We start from the raw sequence: 16774 nt of genomic DNA, 5'->3' as shown, positions 1-16774 counted from the left end.
AAATTCTCGATTGGATTCAGGTCTGGACTTGGACTTGGCCATTCTAACACCTGGATATGTTTATTTTTGTACCATTCCATTGTAGATTTTGCTTTATGTTTTGGATCATTGTCTTGTTGGAAGAAAAATCTCCGTCCCAGTCTCAGGTCTTTTGCAGACTCCATCAGGTTTTCTTCCAGAATGGTCCTGTATTTGGCTCCATCCATCTTCCCATCAATTTGAACCATCTTCCCTGTCCCTGCTGAAGAAAAGCAGGCCCAAACCATGATGCTGCCACCACCATGTTTGACAGTGGGGATAGTGTGTTCAGGGTGATGAGCTGTGTTTCTTTTACGCCAAACATAACATTTTGCATTGGTGCCAAAAAGTTAAATTTTAGTTTCATCTGACCAGAGCACCTTCTTCCACATGTTTGGTGTGTCTCCCAGGTGGCTTGTGGCAAACTTTAAACGACACTTTTTATGGATATCTTTAAGAAATGGCTTTCTTCTTGCCACTCTTCCATAAAGGCCAGATTTGTGCAATATACAACTGATTGTTGTCCTATGGACAGAGTCTCCCACCTCAGCTGTAGATCTCTGCAGTTCATCCAGAGTGATCATGGGCCTCTTGGCTGCATCTCTGATCAGTCTTCTCCTTGAATGAGCTGAAAGTTTAGAGGGACGGCCAGGTCTTGGTAGATTTGCAGTGGTCTGACACTCCTTCCATTTACATTTACATTTAAGTCATTTAGCAGACGCTCTTATCCAGAGCGACTTACATTTCAATATTATCGCTTGCACAGTGCTCCTTGGGATGTTTAAAGCTTGGGAAATCTTTTTGTATCCAAATCCGGCTTTAAACTTCTTCACAACAGTATCTCGGACCTGCCTGGTGTGTTCCTTGTTCTTCATGATGCTCTCTGCGCTTTTAACGTACCTCTGAGACTATCACAGTGCAGGTGCATTTATACGGAGACTTGATTACACACAGGTGGATTGTATTTATCATCATTAGTCATTTAGGTCAACATTGGATCATTCAGAGATCCTCACTGAACTTCTGGAGAGTTTGCTGCACTGAAAGTAAAGGGGCTGAATAATTTTGCACGCCCAATTTTTCAGTTTTTGATTTGTTAAAAAAGTTTGAAATATCCAATAAATGTCGTTCCACTTCATGATTGTGTCCCACTTGTTGTTGATTCTTCACAAAAAAATACAGTTTTATATCTTTATGTTTGAAGCCTGAAATGTGGCAAAAGGTCGCAACGTTCAAGGGGGCCAAATACTTTCGCAAGGCACTGTACCAATACCAAGGCAAAGGGTGGCTACTTTGAAGAATCTCAAATATAATATACATTTTGAGTTGTTTAAAACTTATTTTGGTTACTACATGATTCCATGTGTTATTTCATAGTTTTGAGGTCTTCACTATTATTCTACAATGTAGAAAATAGTAAAAATAATGCAAAAGAGTGGGTGAGCCAAACTTTTGGTACTATATACAAATCTTTATTAAAAATAAAAAAGTTTGGCCTTATTGCTATTCGCCAATACAAAAACGCATTGAATAACAAATTCACTACATGGGGAGGACTCTGTTGTTCCAAGAAATAAAGGGAAAGGGGAGTTTGTTCGGAAGTGTTTGTCCTATATCTGAGAGATAAGAAAGATCAGGAAACATTTGTAAAATATATTTTACAATTATTCAACCTCTTATTTTTGGCACTATACAGTCTCCATATATACACTTCCGTTAATTTTGTCAACTGGTACCGGGGGACCTTCAGATGAGTCCTGAGGCCTGTGGTCGTCTTAAAGCAAAACATGAGAGTCTCACCTTTGCATAGAGGGGTCATAATAGTTTGTACAGTAGGTCAAACCCTTTAGACACTACAGTGGACTTTGTGAGAAGATTGATCATGGTTTGACCAACACCGCTCTAGCTCTGTCACAGATGCAGTGGATTGAGACTCATCCAATACAACAACAAAAAGATATCGGTAGCTTTAATTGACTGATTTTCTGGGAATTATTTTATTATGGGGATTATATTTCCACTGGGGTGCGGACATTGACCTTAGGGGAATCATTAACTCCGAAAACCACACTGCTTTCAACATACTTGTATTCCTCATTTATTCAAGCATTTCCTTTATTTTGTCAGTCACCTGTACATAGGACATAAGCAACATGGGAATGATTCATAAATGCAGCCTATGCATTGTAAATGTAGTATATAGTATAGGCATTGTAGGTGGACATGGGCACTACGGTGAGACCATGAAAAAAAAAACTGCCGTAACCATGGATACAGCAATCACAATGGCTTACAGTTCAGTGGACTGTTTCCTTGGCAGCTCCTTCTGCCCGGCTGGAGGGACATTGAAGGCTACGTATGGACACCAATTAGTGTTCAGACACACCAGTCTCTCCAGCGAGGCCGAGTTGACTATATCAAAGCCTGTCTGGCCTCCAAATGTGCTGGGCTTCCAGTACTCAGGGGAACAGATGGGGTTACCCAGAAGGCCTTTCAGGGAGAACGGAGCCCCCATCTCCACCATGCTCTCACCAAATATGGCATTGGGGCGTGTCTTCTCCAGCATGATGGCGGGGTAGAACTCCAGCGCATCGATGTCACCATAGAGCTCCTCCAGCTCCCTGGCTATCTCCTCCTCACCTGGAAGACAATATAAAATATCATTATTGTCCCAGAAGGGCAATTCGGTTGCAGCAAACTACACAGATAGGGCACATTTAAAGTAAATGAATACAAATACAATATAACAGATTTCTATAGATGCTCATGGGAAATTACACGGTGACAGAGTGATGCCGAGACTCTGATTTGTTACTTTAAAATGTATGCCAAGCAAAACTAATCGTTGCAAAGTTAAACAAGCCATACAACTCGATGCACAAGGATGACTTAATTTCCACTGAACATTTTATAAGGAGACATTTACTTGCAGAACAGTGCAGATACAAAGTTTGGTAACAGAATGAGTGCACAATTCGTCATTCTGGTTTGTTTAACTTTGCAAACCATACAACTCAATGCACAAGAAGAGCACAGATGCAAAGTTTGGTTACGGAATGACGCAGTCATTCGGTTACCAAACTTAGCATCTGCACGGTTCTTCAAGTAAATGTGTTTTTATAAAATGTTCAGTGGAAATGGTTAAGTCCTCCTTGTGCACGAGTTCTATGGCTTGTTCAACTTTGCAACGATTAGTTTTGCTTGGCATACATTTTAAAGTAACAAGTCGGAGTCTCAGCATCACTCTGTAACCGTGTAATTTCCCATGACCACATATAGAAATATGTGGTCTTAAATGTTTTTTTTTTTTTTAAAGTGATGTGTAACAGACGTTAAGCTGCTTTGCATAGAAGCCTTTTGTGGTGCCGGCATTTCCAATCTCTAAAATATATGTGGTCTTACCAGTGAAGTCAGAGAAAGATGTGTAGGGCTTCAGGTTGAACCTCTTCCTGTACTCGTTGAAGGGTTGGAGACGCAGAGTCCTGGACTCTTCAATAACCCCCTCGGCCACATTGGTCACCACTGGGTGGATGTTCCGACCTCCTCCTATCTGAGAAACAGGATTAAAATCAGACAGACCCCATTGTAGGCAATGGTGTACACTACACTAAGGGCTCGATTCAATCTGCTTAGCGGAAATTCAGCTTTACATTGTGATTGTAATTTAAAAAAGGCAATATTTCCGCTTTATCAGACTGCATTCCGATAAATGCTCCTTATGTCGGCTCAATCAGAAATGACCTTTACGTTTCTAAGGCGGAATCTGTAACGATTCAGCTTTCCGGATTGAATAGAGCCCTACATCTGAAAGGATCAAACAGGCACCCCCCTGTATAAATATAGGATGCATATGAGAACAAAATGGAAAAAAAGTCATTCAAATAAATGAATGACCCACCTATGAAGGGCCCGAAATGTGTTACTCCATATACACCTAGGCACCTATTACCATACCACGTTCAAAGGCACTTGAATATTTTTTCTTGCCTATTCACCCTCAATGGCACACATACACAGATAGCATGTTTCTACTCGCTAATACTGCATAGATAGCTGCTGCTCTGCTGACAAAGATTGATATCAATAAGCCACAGAGAAAAATATTTACAGACGACAGATAGCATCTTGTTTAAGCCTTCTGTCATGATCTATCACAGCTTCTAATCAACAGAAAACCGCTCTGTAGTTGATTCTGTAGATACGGTACGCAGAGCACTAACAAGTTTGCAGGGCTGTGGTGACAGTTACAACATGTGCTATTTTACTGCACACGATTATGGACTTCACACCAAGTAGTGTCAAATTTACAATCAGGCTACTCAATCTTGCCTTATTTGCCCTGTCCCAACCTCACCCTCCCTTTCTCCATCTCTCTTACACATCGTCTGCCTTGCTCAAAATAAGAAGTACCAGAACACACAAATCAGTCCAATGTGTCCATTTGAATTCAAGTCACTCACCAGGTGACGTGGAGAGGATCTGTGTCTGCACCACGTACTCCCACTACTGGTGACCCCCAGGGCTCGGTTCTAGGCCCTCTTCTCGCTATACACCAAGTCACTCGGCTGCGTCCTATCCTCACATGGTCTCGCTTATCATTGCTATGCGGATGACACTCAACTACTTTTCTCCTTTTCCCCCTTCTGACACTCAGGTGGCGACACGCATCTCCGCGTGCCTGGCAGATACCTTAGCTTCGATGACAGCTTACCAACTCAAGCTCAACCGCAACAAGACGGAGCTACTCTTCCTCCCGGGAAAGGCCTGTCCGCTCCAAGACCTCGCCATCACAGTTGACAACTCCACGGTGTCCCCCTACCAGTGTGTAAACTACCTTGGCATGACCCTTGACAACCCCCTGTCGTTCGCTGCAAATATCAAAGCAGTGACTCGCTCCTGCAGGTTCATGCTCTACAACATCCATAGAGTTCTCCCAAGTCACCCCGCTCCTCCACACACTCCACTGGCTCACTACAAGACCATGGTAATTACCTACGGAGCAGTAAGAGAAACTGACTCTCCCAACATTCAGGCTCTGCTTAATCCCTTCACCCCGACCTGAGTTCTCCCTTCTGCTAGGTCTGGGCTCTTGGCTCTCCCACCCCTACGGCAGAGCAGCTCTCGCTCAGCCCAGTCTAAGCACTTCTCTGTCCTGGCACCCCAATGGTGGAACCAGCTTCCTTCCCTCTGAAGCTAGGACACCAGAGTCCCTTGCCCATCTTCTGAAAACATCTGAAACCCTACATCTTCAAAGAGAATCTTAAATCATCCCACAGCAACACCACCACCTCCTCACCCCCCAAAAAAATACTTGTGTGAACTAACACTCGCACTTGACTCCTTTCCCCCTTACTAGCTCTGACTTTGCTGATAGCTACTTTATTGAGGAAAAATATACGTACTATGACTGTGATATGCATTTGTCCCACCTAGCTATCTTAACCTGTTACTCCTACCCCCTACTTTTTCGAACATTCTGTTAAAAATCGCGCAACATTTCAGCGCCCTGCTGCTCATGCCAGGAATATAGTATATGCATATGATTAGTATGTGTGGATAGAAAACACTCAGACGTTTATAAAACTGGTTAAATCACTACTGTGACTATAACAGAACGTGTGTTTCATCGAAAAGTGCAGGAAAATCTGATCACTGAAAATGGAAATAAATATCCATGCGCCACTTCCAGGAATTGTTCAAGAAGAACCGAATTAAATGAGGCCGAGGTTGCAGTACCTACAGCTTCCACACAATGTCTAGAGTCTTGTCATTTGCTTCGGCTTTGATTCTTGGTCAAACCGAATCAAAGGGAACCGATTCCCTCCGGTCTCCGACCGAATGTTTTGGTTGAGAAATATCCGGACATTTTTTCCAGACGGACACCTATAGAATTTATATCGCCTCCTGATGAATTTTATTACTTATTAACGTGTACTAATACCTAAAGTTGCATTACAAATGTATTTCGAAGTGTTTTGTGAAAGTTTATCGTCCACTTTTTTAATTTAAAAAAATGACGTTACGTTATGAAACGCTATTTTTTTTCAGTTTATCACACAGTCTTCATAGATCGATATCTAGGCTATATATGGACCAATTTAATCGAAAAAAAGACCCAATAGTGATTATGGGACATCTAGGAGTGCCAACAAAGAATATGGTCAAAGGTAATGAATGTTTTATATTTTATTTGTGCGGTTTGTGTAGCGACGACTATGCTAATGATTTTGTTTACGCCCCCTGCGGGTCTTTTGGGGTGTTACATGCTATCAGATAATAGCTTCTCATGCTTTCGCCGAAAAGCATTTTAAAAATCTGACTTGTTGCCTGGATTCACAACGAGTGTAGCTTTAATTCAATACCCTGCATGTGTATTTTAATGAACGTTTGAGTTTTAACATTACATTACATTTAAGTCATTTAGCAGACGCTCTTATCCAGAGCGACTTACAAATTGGTGCATTCACCTTATGACATCCAACCATTTTTAACTAATACTATTAGCATTTAGCGTAGCGCATTTGCATTTCCAGATCTCTAGATGTGACGCCTGCGTGCCAGGTAGGAGCAAGAGGTTAAGATAGTTTTTTGTAATTTTTGCAGACAAAGATTTTAAATTCAGGAAGTGATTTCAAATAAATAGCTTCTCCTTGTCAGTTTATTGAGAACTCTCAGAAAATAAGTGCCATATTGGCATTGACACCAACCGACTTATGGATGGTATGACAACATTATGGAGACCAGGGTTTACCATTACAACACTGCATATGAAATCCCGTGGTCACCACACACACACCATACCTGTCCAGCACACTGGCGGGAGAAAGCGTCCACCAGTTTCTCCACCCCGTAGTGTGTGACGATGGAGGTGTTGAAGATGAACTGGGAGTAGGGCACCACGTCTCCGTCTATGTGGAAGCTGTCTGGCATCAGGGGGTGCCAGTGGTACAGCTGTTTGAACTCCACAGCGATGCGGTTCCTGTACTGGAACGTGGACTTGAAGAGCAGGACTGGGTCAAACTTCAGATCCAACAGGTAGCCACTCAGGTGCTGCACGTACTCCTCGATCACTATCCGGATGGTCTCACCTGGAATATAAACTAAATATGGATCTACACCCAAGAAAATACATTTTGGGGAGAATCTACTGGAGAAGTGTGTTGATTCTTATTGCCCCCAACTATTCACACAACCAAGCAGGGACAGCTCTAATCTTTTGGGGGCCCTAAGCGAGATTTGGTTGGGGACCTCCTTGAAGGTCAGGGGCCCTGGACACTTGTCCTACGTGACCGGTCGGTATTCGGCCATGATAACTACAAGTTTAGATAGCTGGGAATAATAACATGACAATCTAAAAATTGTTAGCTGAAATGGCTAATTGAGTGACTGTCAATGACTGACAAAACAAGAGAAAAATTGCTGATGCACAAGCAAATGTCGAACTTGCACCTACTATTCTAACTCGCAACAGTAAGTTGAGACCCCGCTAGGGGGCCCTAAGCAACCCAGCACATGAAAACATTTCCTATAAATGTATATTCTGCCTAAAGCACTTGAGTGTCTAAAATGGGCAATCTCTGGTGGTATGAAAGGCTAGAGAGAGATCCCTGTCCAGTCAAGTATGTACTTACCTATTACGATGAGCCTGGCGGTCTGGAAGAGCTGCTCGTCCCCCCAGGTGGGGTGCTCTGCCTTCAGGATGTCACAGACGCGGTTGTGTTCTCTCAGCCACAGGGTGGCATACATGGTGAGGCCTGGCAACAGCCCAAACACCTCCTGCCCGATGGCCATACGCTGCCCCACGGGAGTCTCTTGAGGGTATCTCATATTCACCTCCGCCTCAGCCACCGTAGGAGGGTACACCTCACCTTTAACCACCTGGAAGAGAAGATAGTATTAGCCATTAAGAGCTTTACTGATCCATTAGCACAATGTAGTAACTTGTGAGCATGGAAGAACTTATGTGGGGTCCCCTTTGGGTTTTTGTGGAAAAGCGATGTCAAAAGGTCTTGAGCAGTGGAAAAAAGGGTCATGACCCCAACATTTTGGAAACACTACTGTAAATAATGATTATCTGAACTCCACCCATACAGTGCCTTCAGAAAGAATTCAGAACACTAGACTTTTTTCATATTTTGTTACATTACAGCCTAAAATGGATTAAATAAATAAAAAATCCTCAATCTTCACACAATACCCCATAATGACAAAGCGAAAATAGGTTTGCAAATGTATTAAAAATATCTTATTTACATAAGTATTCAGACACTTTGCTATGAGACTCGAAACTGAGCTGAGAAGTGCATCCTGTTTCCAGTGATCATCCTTGACATGTTTCTGTAACTTGGAGTCCACCTGTGGTAAATTCTACTGGTTGGACATGATTTGGAAAGTCACACACCTGTCTATATAAGCCCCCACAATTGACAGTGCATGTAGGAGCAAAAACCAAGCTATGAGGTCGTAGGAATTGTCTGTAGAGTTCCGAGACAGGATTGCACCGAGGTAGAGATCTGGGGAAGGGTACCAAAACATTTCTGCAGCATTGAAGGACACCAAGAACACAGGGGCCTTCTCTATTCTTAAATGGAAGAAGTTTGGAACAAACCAAGACTCTGTCCGGGCGGCCAGCTCTAGGAAAACTGAGCAATCAGGGGAGAAGGGTCTTGGTCAGGGAGGTGACCAAGAACCTGATGGTCACTGACAGAGCTCCTCTATAGTAGAGTTGCCAGGCGGAAGTCACTCCTCAGAGAAAGGCACATGACAGCCCGCTTGAGAGTTTGCCAACAGGCACCTGAAAACTATCAGACCATGAGAAACAAGTTGAACCAAGATTGAACTCTTTGGCCTGACTGCCAAGCGTCACATCTGGAGGAAACCTGGCACCATCCCTACAGTGAAGCGTGGTCATCATGCTTTAGGGATGTTTTTCAGCAGCAGGGACTGGGAGACTAGTCAGGATTGAAGCAAAGCTGAAAGGAGCAATGTACAGAGAGATCCTTGATGAAAACCTGCTCCAGAGCACTCAGGACAGCAGACTGGGGCGAAGGTTCACCTTCCAACAGGACAACGACCCCAGGCACACAGCCAAGACAAAGCAGGAGTGTCTTCGGGACAAGTCTCTGAATGTCTTTGAGTGGCCCAGCCAGAGCTCGGACTTGAACCCGATCAAACATCACTGGAACGACCTGAAAATCGATTTGCAGCAACGTTTCCCATCCAACCTGACAGAGCTTGAGAGGATCTGCAGAGAAGAATGGGAGAAACTCCCCAAATACAGGTGTGCCAAGCTTGTAGCATCATACCAAAGAAGACTCAAGGCTGTAATTACTGCCAAAGGTGCTTCAACAAAGTACTTAGTTATTAAGGGTCTGAATACTTATGTAAATATGATATTTCCGATTTTATAATTTTAAAAAATAATTAAAAAAATAGCAAACAAATAGCAAATATAGCACATTTCTAAAAATAAAAAAACTTTGATTTGTCATTATGGGGTATTGTGTGTAGAGTGATGAGGAAAAAATATTTAAATCAATTTTAGAATAAGGCTGTAAACTGGAAAAAGTCAAGGGTGTTCGAATACTTTAAGGCACTGTAAATAACCAACAGTTGCTCAGTCATCTCAACCTGAGTTTCACATGCATACCACTGCCAAAAGAGACAATCAATGGGGTTCTTACACCACAACCTCTCCCTGACTCTGAGCCAACACCTTTGCCAAAAACAGATACCATTCCCTAACGTCCTTCTTTGGAGTCGAATTCAGCTTATTCAACAGATAAAGAAAATGGGCCTCGTGGGTGTACTTCTTTATCCTGACACGAGTCAGGATTTCTGGTCACTCAAATGATCCACTAACTGGCACCTGGTCGCTGAACAATGACTATGCGGTTACCTGCTACCTCTGTGCGGTGGTCGGAGAAGTACTCAATTGTCATACTTGTGTAAAAGTAAAGATACTTTTAGACTTCCTTACTTGCCGACTTTCACTTTTACCTTAATAGAAAGTGACTAAAGTATCTGGTTTTATATATACTTCAGTATTAAAAGCAAATGTAATTGCAAACAATATACTGAGTATAAAAATTTAATGTATAAACCATTTCACAGTCCTTACATTAAGCAAACCAGAGGACACAATTTTCTGGATATTTTAAGTTATGGATAGTCTCCAATACTCAGACTTAATTAACAAACTAAGCATTTGTGTTTAGTGAGTCCACCAGATCAGCAGCCTGGATGTAAAATAGTAAATGTAAATCCGTGACACCAAAATTAGTATAATATGTTATATTTGGTACGGTTACATATGACAGATGGTTACTTAATGCAACGTGAACGTCTAGCAAACAAAAGTTTGCGAGTTCGAATCTCAGACAACTTTAACATTTTTGCAACTTTCAACAACTTTGCTACTCTGCAATTACTTAGCATGTTAGCTATCCCTTCCACTAACCCTTTAAACGCTCTCATTTGTAACATACTGTACATTTAGAAAATTGGTAACATAGGTTACGAATTGCAATTCCTAACCCATCATATGGAATAAGTGATAAACATTAATGATTTGGAAATGTGAAGTTCACATTTCCAAATCTTGGCTTGTTTGTATGATATCATAGCAGTATTTATTATAATCCTCAACTTCAAATTTTTCAAAACACATTGAGTCCTCAATTTACAGAACCGCCCTCCCCCAGAGAACAAAAAACATGCAAAAGCTGCCCAATTAGCGGGAGGGAAAGAGGCATATTCTTGTCGCACGAGGTGCTCAAGTTCAGAATGGCAGTCAGTCAAAATCCATACAGAGCTGTGAAGCGCAGAGCCAGACCTCTGATGTCATGTAACTGTACAGCCACTGCGTTCCTATGTTGGTGTTTATCCGTGCCCGAATCTGCCATTTTAAACCTGTATATAGAAGAGCAAATCCGTTTTGAGATTTTTCTTTAAATGCAATTTATGTTGATTCCACCTTTTTTTGGATATATTTAACCACATTATATGAAAAGGGTTGGAAAGGGTTAAAAGTGTAAAAGGTTGAAAGCACATGGACCTCAGAGTGGACCTCAGAGTGGACCTCAGAGTGGACCTCAGAGTGGACCTCAGAGTGGACCTCAGAGTGGACCTCAGAGTGGACCTCAGAGTGGACCTCAGAGTGGTACCGTGTCTACAGTAACATTCCAGTGGAGACGTGTCCATGCTTTCTCATAGCCGGGGCGGAGTTATGCATTCCTCCACATACCTGATATTTCATCTTTCCGTCTTTAAGAAGCCGGAGGTTCAGTTGACGCACCAGATTATCTCCGTAGACATTGCCGGCATCCACCTGGTTAGAGATTAATAACATGAGATTAACATGAAATATGAGATAAAAATTTAAAAAAGAGATTCACAGTCATGAGACAGGATGCATGCAAGAGACATAGATGAATATGACTCCCATGTATCTCGCAGAGCCTGCAAGATTACATTGCGGCTGTTGGAATAGTATGGAGAGAAAAAAAGTATGGAAAAAGTACTGTAAAATTGCTCCGGATAAGAGCATCTGCTAAAATGACTAAAAAGGTAAAGGAAAAAGTGTTCTAAGGATTGGAGTTGTCCACCTCGTCCTAACACCTAAATACATCACTTACCGGTCATCCTCCCCTAAACATAATAGAATAAATACAATCATTCTATCAAATTTAATAATATACAGTGCATTCAGAAAGTATTCAGACACCTTGACTTTTTCTACATTGTGTTACGTTCCAGCCTTATCCTAAAATGGATTTAAAAAATATATAAATTCTTAATCTACACACAATATCACAATTACATAAGTATTCAGACCCTTCACTCAGTACTTTGTTGAAGCCCCTTTGCCAGCAATTACAGCCTCAAGTCTTCTTGGGTATGACGCAACAAGCTTGGCACACTTGTATTTGGGGAATTTCTCCCATTCTTATCTGCAGATCCTCTCAAACTCTGTCCGGATGGATGGCGAGCGTCGCTGCACAGCTATTTAAGTCAGAGCTCTGGCTGACCCACTCACGGACATTCAGAGAATTGTCCTGAAGTCACTCCTGTGTTGTCTTGGCTGTGTGCTTAGGGTCATTGTCCTGTTGGAAGGTGAACAGTCACCCCAGTCTGAGGTCCTGAGTGCTCTGGAGCAGGTTATCATCAAGGATCTCTCTGCACTTTGCTCCGTTCATCTTTCGCTCAATCATGACTAGTCTCCCAGTCCCTGCTGCCGAAAAACATCCCCACAGCATGATGCTGCCACCACGCTTCACCGTAGGGATGGTGCCAGGTTTCCTCCATTTGTGACGCTTGGCACTAATCTTGTTTCTCATGGTCAGTCCTTTGGGTGCCTTTTGGCAATCTCCAAGCAGGCTGTCATGTGCCTTTTACTGAGGAGTGGCTTCCGTCTGGCCACTCTACCATAAATGCCTGATTGGTGGAGTGCTGCAGAGATGGTTGTCCTGGAAGGTTCTCTCATCTCCACAGAAGAACTCTGGAGCCCTGTCAGAGTGACCATCGCGTTCTTGGTCACCTCCCTGCCCAAGGCTCTTCTCCCCCGATTGCTCAGTTTGGCCAGCTCTAGGAAGCGTCTTGGTGGTTCCAAACTTCTTCCATTTAAGAATGGAGGCCACTGGGACCTTCAATGCTGCAAAACAAATGTGGTAGCCTTCCCCAGATCTGTGCCTTGACACAATCCTGTCTCGGGTGCTCTACGGACAAACCTTCGACCTCATGGCTTGGTTTTTGCACTGACATGTACTGTGAACTGTGGGAATTTATATAGACAGGTGTGTGCCTTTCCAAGTCCAATCAATTGAATTTACCACAGGTGGACTCCAATCAAGTTGTAGAAACATCAAGAATGATCAATGGAAATAGGATGCACCTGAGCTCAATTTCAAGTCTCATAGCAAAGGTTCTGAATACTTATGTGAATAAGGTGTTGGAATCGGCTGAATTTTGAACATTGAGATATTAAATAAATGATAGAGACGAAGCCTTGAATAGAAATAATCTGTAGCAACTCAGAAGGCTTTGGAATGTGTTTGATGGAGGAGAGGAGAGCGATGTGTTGATATAGGGAAGACAGAAGGATATCTGTGGATTAGGTGAAGGAGCGGTTGAGGTCAGGTGGTGAGGGGTGAGGTCAGTTCCCTTTAAGAGAGTAATCAGGGTTTGTCATCCTGTTACCCTCTTTATTAGCTTCCTGTGGAGCCATAAACTGTAAGGAGGACGAGTGTCTTAAGCAGGATGTATATAACTGAGGAAAGAAATGTTTTGCTGTCCGATTACAGCTGTACAGAACCTTCGGGAATGATTAAACTTGGTTTACTCTGAAAAATAAGAATGTAACAGACAGCGCTGTGAGCAGGGTTCACCACGACTTAGAGTCAAGCCATGGAGTCCAGATTAGAGGAGCAGAGCTAACAACAAACAAAAGGTAGGCCAAGTTCCTATATCTGTTTCCAATCATTTTGACATCTTGGCGAGATGAGAATCGTTGGCTGAACTAATTATGGGATACAGACCTGGAGAGCCTAAGTTTAATTCTATAGGCCCATTGTGTGACGACCAGTCATAGCTTTGTGGTATATGCTAGTACCATGTAAGTTCAAGAGTAAGTCCCGAGCAGAATAGATCTGTGAGGGTAAGTCTCATGAGTCCCGAGCAGGATAGTTCCTGTGGAGGGTAGAATCTCATAGATAAAGTCCCGAGCATAAGCCTGTGGAGGGTCAAATCTAATAGAGAGAGGGGAGGTCCTGAACAGGGTAATCCTGTGGAAGATAAAACCGTGTAACAGTATATAGGCCCGTAAGAAGGGCAAAAGGCCGAGTGGCAGTGGCTGTGAGCGAGCAGGGTGTGAGTGAGTGTGTGAAAAAGGTTGGTTTATGCCCTATGGGGAGAGGGCGCGATAGTGATATTTGTGTCATGTTTTGTCTTATATTGTCTTGTCATTTTGCTTTTCCCTCTGTTCGTTTTCCCCCTGCTGGTCTTTTTAGGTTCGTTCCCCTTTTTCTCTCTCCCTTCCTCTCTCTCTTCTCTCTATCGTTCCGTTCCTGCTCCCAGCTGTTCCTATTCCCCTAATCAATCATTTAGTCTTCCCACACCTGTTCCCTATCTTTTCCCCTGATTAGAGTCCCTATTTCTCCCCTTGTTTTCCGTTTCTGTCCTGTCGGATCCTTGTAGATTGTTCACCGTGCTGTGTCTTTGTATCGCCCTGTCGTGTCGTGTTTCCCTCAGATGCTGCGTGGTGAGCAGGTGTCTGAGTCTGCTACGGTCAAGTGCCTTCCCGAGGCAACCTGCAGTTTATTATCGAGTCTCCAGTCAGTTCTCGTGATTACGAGTGAAATTGTTTTTATGCTTTATTTACCGCTCCGATTTGTCTAGGAGTATTGCTATTTCCTTAAACTGGATTAAAGACTCTGTTTTCGCAAAGTCGCTTTTGGGTCCTCATTCACCTGCATAACAGAAGGATCCGACCAAAGAATGGACCCAGCGACTACAGACGCTCGTAACACTGCCGTCGAGATCCAAGGAGCCATGCTCGGCAGACACGAGCAGGAATTGTCTGCTGCTCGTCATGCCATGGAGAACCTGGCCGCTCAGGTTTCCGACCTCTCTGGACAGTTCCAGAGTCTTCGTCTCGTGCCACCTGTTACTTCCTGGTCTGCCGAGCCTCCGGAACCTAGGGTTAATAACCCACCTTGCTACTCCGGGCAGCCCAAGGAGTGCCGCTCCTTTCTCACCCAGTGTGATATTGTGTTCTCTCTCCAACCCAACACATACTCTAGAGAGAGAGCTCGGGTTGCTTACGTCATTTCACTCCTTACTGGCCGGGCTCGAGAGTGGGGCACAGCTATCTGGGAGGCAAGGGCTGATTGTTCAAACAATTACCAGAACTTTAAAGAGGAGATGATTCGGGTTTTTGACCGTTCAGTTTTTGGTAGGGAGGCTTCTAGGGCCCTGGCTTCCCTATGCCAAGGTGATCGATCCATAACGGATTACTCTATAGAGTTTCGCACTCTTGCTGCCTCTAGTGACTGGAACGAGCCGGCGCTGCTCGCTCGTTTTCTGGAGGGACTCCACGCAGTGGTCAAAGATGAGATTCTCTCCCGGGAGGTTCCTTCCAGTGTGGACTCTTTGATTGCTCTCGCCATCCGCATAGAACGACGGGTAGATCTTCGTCACCAAGCTCGTGGAAGAGAGCTCGCGTCAACGGTGTTTCCCTGCTCCGCATCGCAACCATCTCCCTCCTCTGGCTCAGAGACTGAGCCCATGCAGCTGGGAGGTATTCGCATCTCGACTAAGGAGAGGGAACGGAGGATCACCAACCGCCTGTGCCTCTATTGCGGATTTGATGGACATTTTGTCAATTCATGTCCAGTAAAAGCCAGAGCTCATCAGTAAGCGGAGGGCTACTGGTGAGCGCTACTACTCAGGTCTCTCCATCTAGATCCTGTACTACTATGTCGGTCCATCTACGCTGGACCGGTTCGGGTGCTACATGCAGTGCCTTGATAGACTCTGGGGCTGAGGGTTGTTTCATGGACGAAGCATGGGCTCGGAAACATGACATTCCTTTCAGACAGTTAGACAAGCCTACGCCCATGTTCGCCTTAGATGGTAGTCATCTTCCCAGTATCAGATTTGAGACACTACCTTTAACCCTCACAGTATCTGGTAACCACAGTGAGACTATTTCTTTTTTGATTTTTCGTTCACCTTTTACACCTGTTGTTTTGGGTCATCCCTGGCTAGTATGTCATAATCCTTCTATTAATTGGTCTAGTAATTCTATCCTATCCTGGAACGTTTCTTGTCATGTGAAGTGTTTAATGTCTGCCATCCCTCGCATTTCTTCTGTCCCCACTTCTCAGGAGGAACCTGGCGATTTGACAGGAGTGCCGGAGGAATATCATGATCTGCGCACGGTCTTCAGTCGGTCCCGAGCCAACTCCCTTCCTCCTCACCGGTCGTATGATTGTAGTATTGATCTCCTTCCGGGGACCACTCCTCCTCGGGGTAGACTATACTCTCTGTCGGCTCCCGAACGTAAGGCTCTCGAGGATTATTTGTCTGTGTCTCTTGACGCCGGTACCATAGTGCCTTCTTCCTCTCCGGCCGGGGCGGGGTTTTTTTTTGTTAAGAAAAAGGACGGTACTCTACGCCCCTGCGTGGATTATCGAGGGCTGAATGACATAACGGTTAAGAATCGTTATCCGCTTCCCCTTATGTCATCAGCCTTCGAGATTCTGCAGGGAGCCAGGTGCTTTACTAAGTTGGACCTTCGTAACGCTTACCATCTCGTGCGCATCAGAGAGGGGGACGAGTGGAAAACGGCGTTTAACACTCCGTTAGGGCATTTTGAGTACCGAGTTCTGCCGTTTGGTCTCGCCAATGCGCCAGCTGTTTTTCAGGCATTAGTTAATGATGTTCTGAGAGACATGCTGAACATCTTTGTTTTTGTCTACCTTGACGATATCCTGATTTTTTCACCGTCACTCGAGATTCATGTTCAGCACGTTCGACGTGTTCTCCAGCGCCTTTTAGATAATTGTCTCTACGTGAAGGCTGAGAAGTGCTCTTTTCATGTCTCCTCCGTTACTTTTCTCGGTTCCGTTATTTCCGCTGAAGGCATTCAGATGGATTCCGCTAAGGTCCAAGCTGTCAGTGAGTGGCCCGTTCCAAGGTCACGTGTCGAGTTGCAGCGCTTTCTAGGTTTCGCTAATTTCTATCGGCGTTTCATTCG

At 43.9% G+C, this 16774-nt stretch overlaps 1 protein-coding gene across 1 annotated transcript in view; it reads right to left on the bottom strand.

Moving 5' to 3' along the window:
• Positions 1-1989: 1989 nt before the first annotated feature.
• Positions 1990-16774, bottom strand: part of LOC124036129 (prostaglandin G/H synthase 1-like) — a 29778-nt gene continuing 14993 nt past the window's right edge. Inside the window, exons 7-11 of the mRNA XM_046350290.1 lie at positions 11264-11347; positions 7650-7896; positions 6820-7106; positions 3421-3568; positions 1990-2658 (exon numbers count right to left, since the gene is read on the bottom strand). Of these exons, the coding sequence (XP_046206246.1) occupies positions 2309-2658; positions 3421-3568; positions 6820-7106; positions 7650-7896; positions 11264-11347 (1116 nt within the window). The 3' untranslated portion in view covers positions 1990-2308. The remainder of the gene's footprint in view (positions 2659-3420; positions 3569-6819; positions 7107-7649; positions 7897-11263; positions 11348-16774) is intronic.

The sequence above is a fragment of the Oncorhynchus gorbuscha genome, linkage group LG05 (genome assembly GCF_021184085.1).
Source record: "Oncorhynchus gorbuscha isolate QuinsamMale2020 ecotype Even-year linkage group LG05, OgorEven_v1.0, whole genome shotgun sequence".
In the NCBI taxonomy this organism is placed as follows: domain Eukaryota; kingdom Metazoa; phylum Chordata; class Actinopteri; order Salmoniformes; family Salmonidae; genus Oncorhynchus; species Oncorhynchus gorbuscha.
This window is presented reverse-complemented; position numbering and strand designations above follow the sequence as displayed.